We start from the raw sequence: 11,715 nt of genomic DNA, 5'->3' as shown, positions 1-11,715 counted from the left end.
GGTGAAAGTTTTGATTTTCGTGTTTGTGGATTTGCATTGCTGTTCTCCCATTTCAAGTCGCCGCCGGCTCCAGAGCCTTTACTGATTACCTTCTGACAGGAGTGCTGCTCCCAGGCCCTGCTACCTTCACTTTTCAGCCACTCCACTCTTCTTGCTCCCTCTAGTGGCAGAATTCTTAAAACTTTATCTTTTCTTATAACTCACCAGGCTGGCTGCTCGACACCTACTTTCCGGAAGGTGGCGCTATAGCTCCAAGGCTCCAGTTGGCGATTCCTCCCTTGCCCACAGACCCTGGTCCCTTTTTCTGAGAACACTGTGATCAGCACACCTGTTCCCACTGCCCCATCAGGAGCATGCACGGGCACCCAGCCACATAGTGGGAGCTGCTGTGAGTTTAGCACTTAGGGCTGCGGGGTGCCTGTGGACCCGGTGGGGCAATGTGGTTGGGAGATCCTTGAGTGGGATACTTCCAGAGGTATATGGGCTGACTTCCTGCTGAAGTCTTGAAGCAGTCCGCAGCAACTGCGTTCTTTTAATGCCCTTTGATATTTTATCTGCTTCCTTCCCTTCCCTTCCCTTCCCCTCACAGTCATGGCGGTCCCACTGCAGTACCCTGGCTGCTGCTGGAGACAAATGGGATTTCTCCCACCATGACCCACAACAGGCACTCACTGCTTTGCACCTCCTCTGAAGGAGAGGTCTGCCACCGCCAGACGGCTTGTGCAGCTAGGTGCTGGGTATGTAACTGTGGACAAAAGAGAAGGTTTCCTTTTAAGGTCTCTGAAGTTTACTAAAACTTTGCTTTGCTTGAAGACTAGAGTCACAGATTTTCATTAATGAACAAAGAACAGTTAAAAAGAAAAATGCCAGAGCTTGAAAATTATCATTTACCCACAGTGATTCTTAAAAATTCTGTAATTCTGAAAGATCTGATACTGAATATGAAAAGAGAACTGACTCTAACAACTACAGGAATAAAGGACAGTACATTGATACAGACCTGAATGTTTTATTTTAAGAAATGCCTTTACTTTGACCAAGTTAACAAAGGAATTTTCAATATGATAAGATCTCTTCACTTCAAGGGAATAAATACGGTCATGCTTAAAGGAGGAGGAAAAGGGACATTTAAACTTGGAGGAAAATGTGGAGGGGACAAAATGCAGGCTTAGTCTGCTTTTATACAGTAGTGATTTTGTTATTTACATAAGCAAGATATTTAATTTAAAATCTAGTAAAAAGTAGTAGAAATTTTTGCCAATTTTTGTTCTGAATGTTTCCATGTTAAAAAATAAGTTCCTCTTAAAGCTCTTAAATTAATAATCACTATTAATCATTTATTATAAGACTTAAGTGTTGCATTTACTCTAGCTTACTGTAATATACAACTAGTACAAAAGGGATTTATATATATATATGTATCATAGCAGGAAATAAAGGTAATATAATAATCACTGTTAATGATTTTTAAAGAAATACATTTCTATCACACTTTAGAGGAATCCTTCATAGTCCAAAGAAATGTAATTCAACTCAAATTTTCAACGAGAGTAATTAAAAGAAAATGTGTACTACAAATTAAAATGTACTTTAAACAAGTTCCAAATATAATTGTTAAATATAAAGATGTTAGGTCTTGGTACGTAAGAAAATATTTACAACTGATAAAAAGCATATTGTAGAATATACATGTTCTATGTATAAAAATAAGTAAAATACTTTATACTCCAGATCAAAGGATCTTTTCTAAACCAGGTTTCATCCATGCAACTCTATTACAATACCATCCCACTAGCATTACTGGAACACATACATGCATGGAAGAAATCTAACAACAGTCTTGACTTAAAGCTCATAGTTCCTTTTTAGGGCCTGTACATCTTCTAAAGTAAAATGCTTGTTAGGTGTGCCTGAGAGGTCATCAAAGAGCTGTTCAATTTGCTCCTTTTGGCCCTTGCTAATTAGTGTCAACATCATCTGGAAGAAAGAGAAAAACTTATTAGCTTAATTAAGAAAAATGAACATTTTTGAGTTACAGAAACCCTGGAAGAAAATCAGGTATTATTAAGTTATTTTGCACTTACCTTGAACCTCTCTGCTTTACTCAGATATAAAAGATGCTGATACACCAATGAGGGATCTTTACCAATAAGATTATTTTTCAGAGACTGAATAAGGAGGAGGAATGTATCCCCTTCAAGTTTGTTACTCAACAACACTGGCAAATCTTTCGGTTCAGTGAGGGTTAAAAGGTGTGCACAGGCTTCTTTATCGTTCCGCATACTGATAGCATTTATAACCTGACCAAACTCATAGGCGTTGTTAGGCTTGGTGATGGGTAGTTTTTCATAGAATTCTGGTGGCCCACTGGTTGTGTCCCCGTTCTCAGAGACAGGGCAGTCAGTGGAGAGCTCCTCCGAGGTCCTTCCAGGCTCCTCTTCCTGGCCTTCGCTCACCTTCATGAAGGAAAAAAATGAAACCGTGACATAACAGCCACTGCACACATCCCAAGATACAATTATTAAAATGGGAAGGAGCTGGAAAACACTAGTAAGCTATATTTTAGTCAAATTCTAAGTGAAAAGTGTGTAATTTATAATAGTAAAATCTACTCATTTTAGGAAAACGTTTTAAATATCCATTCATGAAAGTATTTTGAATTTTTTTTATAGTTTTCCATGAAAGAAGACCCATAACAACTTTATCTTTTTCATGATAAATTTTACGCTTAATTATTTTCTTACATTTAACAGAGACATGAACATGAGACTTTTTTCTTTCCTCCTTAGAGGGACAAGATTTCTGGTTTCTCTCACTTTTTGGCTTTTACTCTATAATGGAAATATAAGGTGATAAATGGGATGATATCAGCATTCGTGAATACACAAGAATTCAGGAACTGGCTTTTTTTGGGTGGAGCGTGCGCGTGCGCACACCCATGGCAGGGAGGAGAGAGCAGCAGAGGGAGAGAGAATCCTAAACCAGACTCCACGATGGCTCAGAGGCTGACGCAGGGCTTGATCTCACAATCCTGAGATCATGACCTGAGCCAAAATCAAGAGGCAGACACTTAACCCACTGAGTCACCCAGGTGCCCCATGAGCTGACATTCTTCAACAAAGGCAAAGCAAAAATCTAGAGCACAAGAAACTGAGTCTGATGAGGCCAGTCCTGTTTCTGAGTGCTAACAAGGCCTAAATCAATCTAAAAATCCCTATTGTGTATGGCAAGGCCACTGAAATTTTCAGGATTTCAGTCCTATCAGGATTCTCCAGGTCTACCCTGAAGCAAAGTTCAATGGCGACAGGTCCCCAGAGCAATCCGGGTGGAAAACCACGCAAACTGTAGGCCAGAGTAGGGGGGAAGGCAGAGAAAGGAGGAACTGCAGTAATGCAGAATCCCAATACCCTCCGTGGACCCAAGCTGGGAAATACAATGGCTAATTATGGCAACGGAAAATTCTGTCTCTGTAACTGGTTAAAATTTCTTCATTGGAGATTAGAATAAAAACAAAACTGAGGACATTTTTTGCTGAACTCCTAGGAATCTGAGTTTAGAATCCAATATAAAATCCCCCGAAGAGTACTTTCAAAGATTATCAAATACCTCTTGAATCTCAATTTTCCTTCTCTCCTTTTCTTTGCTGAATGATGTTGTATTGTCCTTAATGTTAAGGAATCTGGTTACTTCTTCCAGTTCCATCTTTGCCTCAATAATACTTGAATCTAGTAGAAGAACTTTATTGAGATCATTTAAACTTTTCTGATAATCCTGAAAAGAGGAAGGCAAAGAAAACCATTTTCATTATGAAGCACAGATGAGCTCAAGTGGGATTGAGAATGATTAAGCTGAGTAGCACAGAACGTGTGCAGGGGTTCCCTTTAGTAGCCGGAGGATGACGTCAGGCCCACACAGTAGTCTTGAACTAAAATATTAACACCCGTAACACAGAACATCCTCCAGAGAAGAGCGAGCACAGAATCTGGAGCTGGAAGACTCAAGTTCAATTTGGGGTCACCACAGCCTTCACAGTCCTTGGTATACAAGAGGCATGTGTTGCTGCTGAGTGCAGTGAGTGGAAGAATGAAGACCCTCAGGTTAGCAACTACTAATTATGAAACGGGAACAAAATCCTACTTCATCTTTTGAGTTTCTGTTTTCTCATCTTTAAGGATAACAAAAGCTTATCTACTCTGGTTTTCACAAGGCTTGTACCAAGGATAAATGAATTAATAAGGAAAACTTTAAACCTATGTAAAGGCTGCCCAGATGTCACTTGTCACATAATACTCTGCACTTGTGTCAAACCCTTCAAAGTCGTATGCCATTCCAGCGGCTGGCAGCAACATTTGTTCTTCCAGAGAGTCAGACAACACATTGGGAAGGCTGACGGAAAAGAAAAGGAGATCTGAGCTTAACAAAACATAGCAAAGAATCTGGTATAGAGAGAGATACCACAAAATCACAGTCTGATGTGACAAGCCATTTAAGAATTAGAGACTAGAACAATGTTTTGATTAAACCAAAATTAATTCTGTAAGGAGGCAAAGAATTCAGTGATGTGTAGCCTCCCTAAGTATTTACAACCCACTGATCAAGAACACGCACTGGAGGCCGAGGCAGCGAGTGCTTATGGGGCGTTCCTGGGGCGCTGGCCATCAGGCCGCATCCCTCCCCCCCTCCACCCAGCAGGACACAAGAGCAAAAGTGACCTGTTTAAACAGATAAATGTAGATCTGCTCTCGTTCAGTAAAAAAGGTAAATTATTTACAAACCGTAGTCCATCACATTCTATTAGTCACAAACCACATACCTCTGTGCCACAACAGTGCAGCTGGAACCGACTACAGAAAAACAATGACACTGTATGTCCAGCCCAAGTGTTCATCCCAGGAACCAAACTGGAAGGCAAGGAGGAGGGGCAACGGGGCAAGCTACGGTCGTAGTAACTCTGCACTCTTCCCATTCTCTGCATTTAGTATTAGTTTACCCCCAATAGCCCTATACATGCTAACTGCTATCCCCATTTTTAAAAAAGATTTTATTTATTTATTTGACAGACAGCGAAATCACAAGTAGGCAGAGAGGCAGGCAGAGAGGGAGAGAGAGAGAGGGGGAAGCAGTCTCCCTGCTGAGCAGAGAGCCCGGTGCGGGGTTCGATCCCCGAACCCTGGGATCATGACCTGAGCCGAAGGCAGAGGCTTAACCCACTGAGCCACCCAGGCGCCCCTGCTATCCCCATTTTTAAAGATAAGGAAACTGAGGCACAGAGAATCCTTGGGACGATCACGGCAGCAATGCCCACCAAGCGAATGAGAACACAGCTGTGGAATCCCAGTGAGAAGCCTGGAAACAGATTTGTACACTATGGCCTTGGAAATGGAAGAAGTCCCACATCACAGGGGACTTCAACTTACATTTTTGTTTTGTATTTAAAAAAAATCTGTGCCAAAAGAGCGATCTGTCCGGAAGAGACTTAAGAAAACATGAAATGACACTTTGCTAAGAGTTGCAACAGGGGCAAGTAAATGTAAAGAGAGAACGAGAGAGAAGAGTGCGGAGTCCCTCTGCCAGATCCCAAGAACGGTCAGGCAGCTACGGCCCCGTGGAAGCTTCTGTCTTAGGAAGAGAAACAGTTTTTTAAAACGTAAATGAATAAAGTATGGACTAGCACTAATGCAATTAAGAAAGCCAAGGTTTTCCATGGATCCTAATGATGGGGAAGGAGTCTCCTTTTGCTACACTTGTCAGGGAACACAAGCGCTGGAGAGACACAGCGTGCGGCAGAGGGAAGAGCAGAGCCTACACAGAGCAAGTGTGACTCCAGCAAAAAGAAGGAAAAGTTGAAGTCACTAATTACCTCATTAGGCCTTAAAGAAAAAAAGTATAATCCCACATGTTTATGTAAATATATACTTTTTTTTAAAGATTTTATTTATTTATTTATTTGACAGACAGAGATCACAAGTAGCCGGAGAGGCGGGCAGAGAGAGAGGAGGGGAAGCAGGCTCCCTGCTGAACAGAGAGCCCGACGCGGGGCTCGATCCCAGGACCCTGGGATCACGACCTTGGCTGAAGGCAGAGGCCCAACCCACTGAGCCACCCAGGTGCCCCTGTAAATATATACTATTAATAGGTGTGCTTCAACTGTAGTAACAATTCCATTACCATCTGCTAGTCTGGGCCTTACAGCACAGCCCAGTTAATGGGTGCAAATTCCCTACGGGCTCTTCACCACTGCGAGCCACAGCCAGCACAGGAGCGGCACTCGAGCAAGAAAGTCTGAGACAAATACCACCGGACTTGACTCACACGTGAAGCTTACGAAACAAAACAAATGAACATGGGGAGAAAGAAGGGGCGAACCAAGAAACAGACTCTTCTACAGAGAACTGCTCCATCCGGGAGGGGAGGTGGGGCAGGGGGAGGGGCGCCTGTTGGGATGAGTGCTGAGTCCCCGAATTCTCTACCGGAAACGACTAGTGCACTGTATGATAACTGGAATTGATACAAAAATTTGGAAGAAAAAAAAGATTTTAAGTGAAAGCCCTATGATTTTCAAAGTTGCACACAGTTAAAGTCATCTAGAGAACAAAAGACCTAAGAAAGCGGGTGCTGGGCTGGGAACTAGCGGCAGGACACTGGGAGCCTCCTCCCGACAGCCACATGAAGCGGATCCGGCTGTGAGTCCTGACGCATTTTATAGGCAGCTGTCGCCTTTGAGGATCCTGAAATTGTATTTGCTTGGCACATAACTCCAATGACAGGATATATAAATGAAGCTACAAAAACTTAAACCAGAAAAACCAACTGCCAGCCTCAGAACCTAATGGGATAGGATTACTCCAATTTGGGATTATCTTTCTGCATAATACAATTTCTAGAATTCATGCCAAAGAGGTACTTTCATTAAGTACGCCTTCTGCCTTTACGTCAGGGCAACATGCTCCAAGAACCAGGCAGCCAGCATGAGGGAAACCTGCTTTCAGTCTGGACACACCCAAGAGTCGCAGATCTACCCTCACCGGCTGGAATCCACACAACTCCGAAAAAGCGGAGGAAATTTTGAAGCAGCCTCTCTTACTTCAGGGTGCCACACACCAGCAAAGAAACCTTTACTTGAGGTTTAGGAAGGAGCGTGTTGCTAACAGAAGGTGGGGGGGGGCGGGCGCAGGGGTCAGGTCACAAGGGGAGCCAGGGGCCTGCTGGGTAGACAGTAAAGGCCCCCACGCGCAGGGAACGTGGTGCCGCCAGCCTCGCGCGGACGGAGGCTCCCGTGCTCAGGATCCGATTACGTGTGTTCCCGACCCGATTACGTGAGTTCACTCGGCTCTGGATCTGTGTCCTTTACAACATCCCTGAGAACACGCCGGGCACCCCCTCCCCTTCCTGCCCCCCCCGCCCCCGCCCGGCGTGTTCCTGCAGCGCGAGGGCAGCTGGAGCACCACCTCAGTGGATCTAGGATCTAGAAAACAGAAAAGTCTGGGCCCTGGATGTGCACAGCTTGGACTCATTGGCTGTATTACGTAGAAAAAGGGCTGTCCTCTCGCAGCAAAACCCAGGTTTTGTAGAAGATATTTTTAGATATTTCCCTGTCAGTGATGAGTGATGGGCATGAAACTGAAAGAATTCTCTCAAACTCGGTAAGGTTAAACTGAACTATCCCTCTCCCTCCTCCTGAACACCCCCATTATTGCACTGCACCCCTCAGTCCCCAAGCCAGGAAGCAGGGAGCTACCCACTTTGCTCCTTCCCCGGGACATGTTATTCTCAGGTGTTTACCGTTAAACACCTTTGAATTAGCCCCTCACTTCCTGCTACGGGCTAACCTGTGTCCCCCTGAAAATTCTTCTGCTGGGAGGCTTCACCCACAGCACTTCAGAATGCACCACATTCTGAAGAGACAGATTCTTTGAAGAAGTAATCAAGTAATCAAGTTACCATCAGGTCGTCAGGGTGGACCCTAATCCAGCAGGACCAGTGTCCTTACTAGAAGAGGAAGCTGGCAGACAGACGTGTACAGAGAGACGGCAAAGTGAAGACCCGGGGAGGAGACAGCCATCCACAAGCCAAAGACAGGGGCCAAGAATGCGTCCTTCCCTCACAGCCCTCAGAAAGAGCCATCCCGGCTGACAACTTAATCTTAAAATTAAGAACTCTAAGAACCGTAAGAAAACACATTTCTGTCATTTAAGCCACGATGTGTGGGGCTGGAAGTTCCGGCAAACTAATACTCTTCTCTCTTCCCCCATCTATTTGTTACCTTCCTTCATGAAGGCAGGTAACCCTGCTGGGCCCCCGGTGATCCAGCTTTGGCGCTGCGGCCCAATCTGACTCTTCATGTCCCCTTGGCCCTCAGGGGTTCCCACCACCTTCAGCATCAAGCCTGTCCACCACAGCGAGACCTCCCGGGCCCTTCATGATCCGACCATCTCGCCCCATCCCCAGTCCCACCTGCACCTGGCCTCTCGCTGTACCAGTTCATGTGCAACTTCGTAAAAAATGTGGGCAGGAATAATCACAGCACCTTGATTCTTAACAGCCCCAGAATGGAAACATCTAGAAGTAATTAACTGGTAAATATGTGTAAAAAAAAACTGTGATATATTCAGTAATAAAACTCAGTAATAAAAAGAAACAATTCCAGGTACAGAATATAGATAACTCAAATGCTATGCTGAGTTAAAAAAAAAAAAAAAAAGCCAAAGAATACAGTACATTCTATACAATTATACTGTTACCGCCAAAAAGAAGCAAAACTAATCTACAGTGATAGAAACCAGATGAATGGCTACCTGGGGGTGGGCAGAGAAGGAGGGAAATAAAGGAAAAATGGGCACAGGGAACTTTCTGGAAAGATGTGAATGTTATTTACCTTGATTGGAGTGGTGGCTACATGGGGATATATACATTATTCAAAAATCAAAAACTAAATTAAGAAAATTCTACTTATAACTATCAAAAAGAATAAAATATCTCACAATAAATTTAACCAAAAAAGTGAAAGATTTGTACATACTATATATAGTGAAAACTGTAAGACACTGACGAAAGAAACCAAAGATGACAGAAATTAATGGGAAGACAATTCATGCTCATCAGTGGAAAAATTAATACTGTTAAAATGTTTATACTACATGAAGCATCTACAGATTCAATGCAATCCCTATTCAAAATTCCAATGGCCGTTTTCACAGAAATAAAACAAACAATCCTAAAACTTATATGAACTTGGCAACACCCCAAACAGCCAAGCAATCTTGAAAAGGAACAAAGCCGAAGGCATCACAATTCCTGGTTTCAAGATATATTAAAAAACTATAGTAACCTAAATAGTAGAGTACCAGCATAAAAACAAACACAGAGAACAATAAAACAGAATAGAGAGCCCAGAAATAAACCCATGCATATGTGGTCAATTAATTTATGACAAAGGGATCAAGAATTCTCACGGGAAAGGACAGTCTTCAATAAGTGGTGTTGGGAAAACTGGACCACTCTCTTATACTGTACAGAAACAGCAACACAAAATGGGTTAAATCCGAACATAAGACTTAAAACCATAAAAGTCCTAGAAGAAAACATAGGCAATAAATCTCCTTGACACTGGTCTTGGGCTTTGGATTTGACACCAAAAGCACAGGTAACAAAATCAACAAGTCGGACACACCTAGTCTAAAAAGCTTCTGCACAGTGAAGGAAACCATCAACAAAATGAAAAAACTACCAAGTAGGAGAAAATATTTGCAAATCACATATCTGATAAGTAGTTAATATCCAAAATACACAAACAACTCCTATAACTCAGTATCAAAAAAAGAATCCGGTTAGTAAAAGAGCAGAGGAACCGAACAGATTATTTCTCCAAAGATGACACACAGATGGGCAACACGTACATGAAAAGATGCTCAACATCACTGACCATCAGGGAACTGCAAATCAAAGCCACAATGAGTTATCACCTCACACCTGTCAGAATGGCTAAATTCAACAAAAAAGAAACAATGGGTATTACTGAAGATGTGTAGAAAGGGGAACCCTTGTGCACTGGTGGGAATGTATGTTGGTGTGGTTATTACAGAAAACAGCATGGAGGCTCCTCAAAAAACAAAAAATAGAACTACCATCTGATCCAGCAATCCCAGCTCGGGGTATTTACCTGAAGGAAATGAAAATACTAAATCGGAAAGATCCCAGCACTCCCATGGTCACTGCAGCAATATTTACGACAACCAAGACGTGGAAACCACCTAAGTGCCCATCAGTAAATGAACGGATAAAGAAAATGCAGTGTACCTACACAATGGAGGATTATTCAGTTAAACAAAAGGAAATCTACCATTTGCAACAACACGGATGGATCCTGAGGGCATATGCTAAGTGAAATAAGTCAGAGAAAGGCAATTACCATATGACTTCACTTGTACAAGAAACGTAGGGAAAAAACAGAAAACAAAAACAAAACTGAATTCACAGGTACTAAGAACAAACTGGTCATTGTCAGAGGCAAGGCAGGGGGTGCGGAGTGGGTGAAATGGGTCCAAAGGTACAAACCTCCCATTAAAATATTAAGTCATGGGGACATACAATAATGTACTGCACAGTGACAACAGTTAACAACAGTTAATAACAACAGTACTGTAAATGAAAGTTGCTACAACAGAAGAACTTTAAAAGTCCTCATTACAAGAAAAAACAACAGTAATGATGTGCGCGGGTGAGCTGCTAACCAGACTTACCGTGGTGAGCATTTTGCAAATCGATCACTACTCTGTATACCCAAATACCATGCTACATGTCAATTATACCTCAATTTAAAAAAATCTCTGACAGGCTTACAACATGTGAAGTGCACTGTTTTAGACCCTAAAAAAATTGGTTTTAAAGAAATACCATAATTTCAAGAAATGCCAGAGCCCCCTATGTTCTAATTTTTCCTTGTGATGTCATTTTCTACAAACATTAACATTCATTCAAATAGTTCCACACAGAAGAATCAGCCTAAGTAAAAGTGTAACTATACAATACTTCCTCTGGAAATAAGGATGTGGTTCTCTATCACTCTACAGTCACACTGATGACCAGCCAGTTGAAGGCCCAAATCACCATGAGCCTCCCAATCTCCACTATGTCTCTACCAACTTCCACTGAGTCAATCAATCTTCCATTCCAACGCCTTCCTCCCACCCCCATAGACAACCCCAAATCTTTGGTGGAGGAACCAGTGACACCGCTGGTTGCCTTCAGTGATTCAATCTTCCTATTCCTTCAAGTAGACCTATGATAACTAAAAAAATTCCTTAGAAAATCAGGAAATAAATCCTCATTTTTGAGCTGGAAGGAAATCTTAGAAATTACCTAGTTCTACATCAATGGTAGGGGAAATGTGAAGTCTCTTCCAAGGTCGTAAGCCTGATTCGCACAGAACCAGGATTAAATCCAGGATTTATGTTCATAAAATCCACATGCTATTTTCAGAGCGGCAATTTACAGATGAAAATGAAGCTTTCCTCACCTTGAGTCCTTTATAAGCCAGAGCTCGTCTATAGCATGCTTTCACGTTCCCATCATCGATCTGAAGTGCACGATCACAGTCCTGCTTTGCCTCTTCAAACTGGCACAGTTTCAAGTAACAGAGAGCTCTGGTAGAACGTAATTATGAAAGTAATGATGCGTTATGAACAGCAAAAACAACGTATCTGAGAATTCAGACAG

The 11,715-nt window shown here is 42.5% G+C and overlaps 1 protein-coding gene across 2 annotated transcripts in view; it reads right to left on the bottom strand.

Moving 5' to 3' along the window:
* Positions 1-993: 993 nt before the first annotated feature.
* Positions 994-11,715, bottom strand: part of SPAG1 (sperm associated antigen 1) — a 69,165-nt gene continuing 58,443 nt past the window's right edge. For both annotated transcript variants that reach the window (XM_045077989.1, XM_045077990.1), the window contains 4 exons: positions 11,516-11,642; positions 3,607-3,771; positions 2,085-2,456; positions 994-1,977 (listed from right to left, as the gene is read on the bottom strand). In XM_045077989.1, the coding sequence (XP_044933924.1) occupies positions 1,846-1,977; positions 2,085-2,456; positions 3,607-3,771; positions 11,516-11,642 (796 nt within the window). In that variant the 3' untranslated portion in view covers positions 994-1,845. The remainder of the gene's footprint in view (positions 1,978-2,084; positions 2,457-3,606; positions 3,772-11,515; positions 11,643-11,715) is intronic.

The sequence above is a fragment of the Mustela putorius genome, unplaced genomic scaffold, assembly GCF_011764305.1.
Source record: "Mustela putorius furo isolate JIRA1106 unplaced genomic scaffold, ASM1176430v1.1 tig00000228_pilon_pilon_pilon, whole genome shotgun sequence".
Lineage (NCBI taxonomy): Eukaryota > Metazoa > Chordata > Mammalia > Carnivora > Mustelidae > Mustela > Mustela putorius.
The sequence above is the reverse complement of the archived record's forward strand: the minus strand, read 5'-3'. Positions and strand labels throughout refer to the sequence as shown.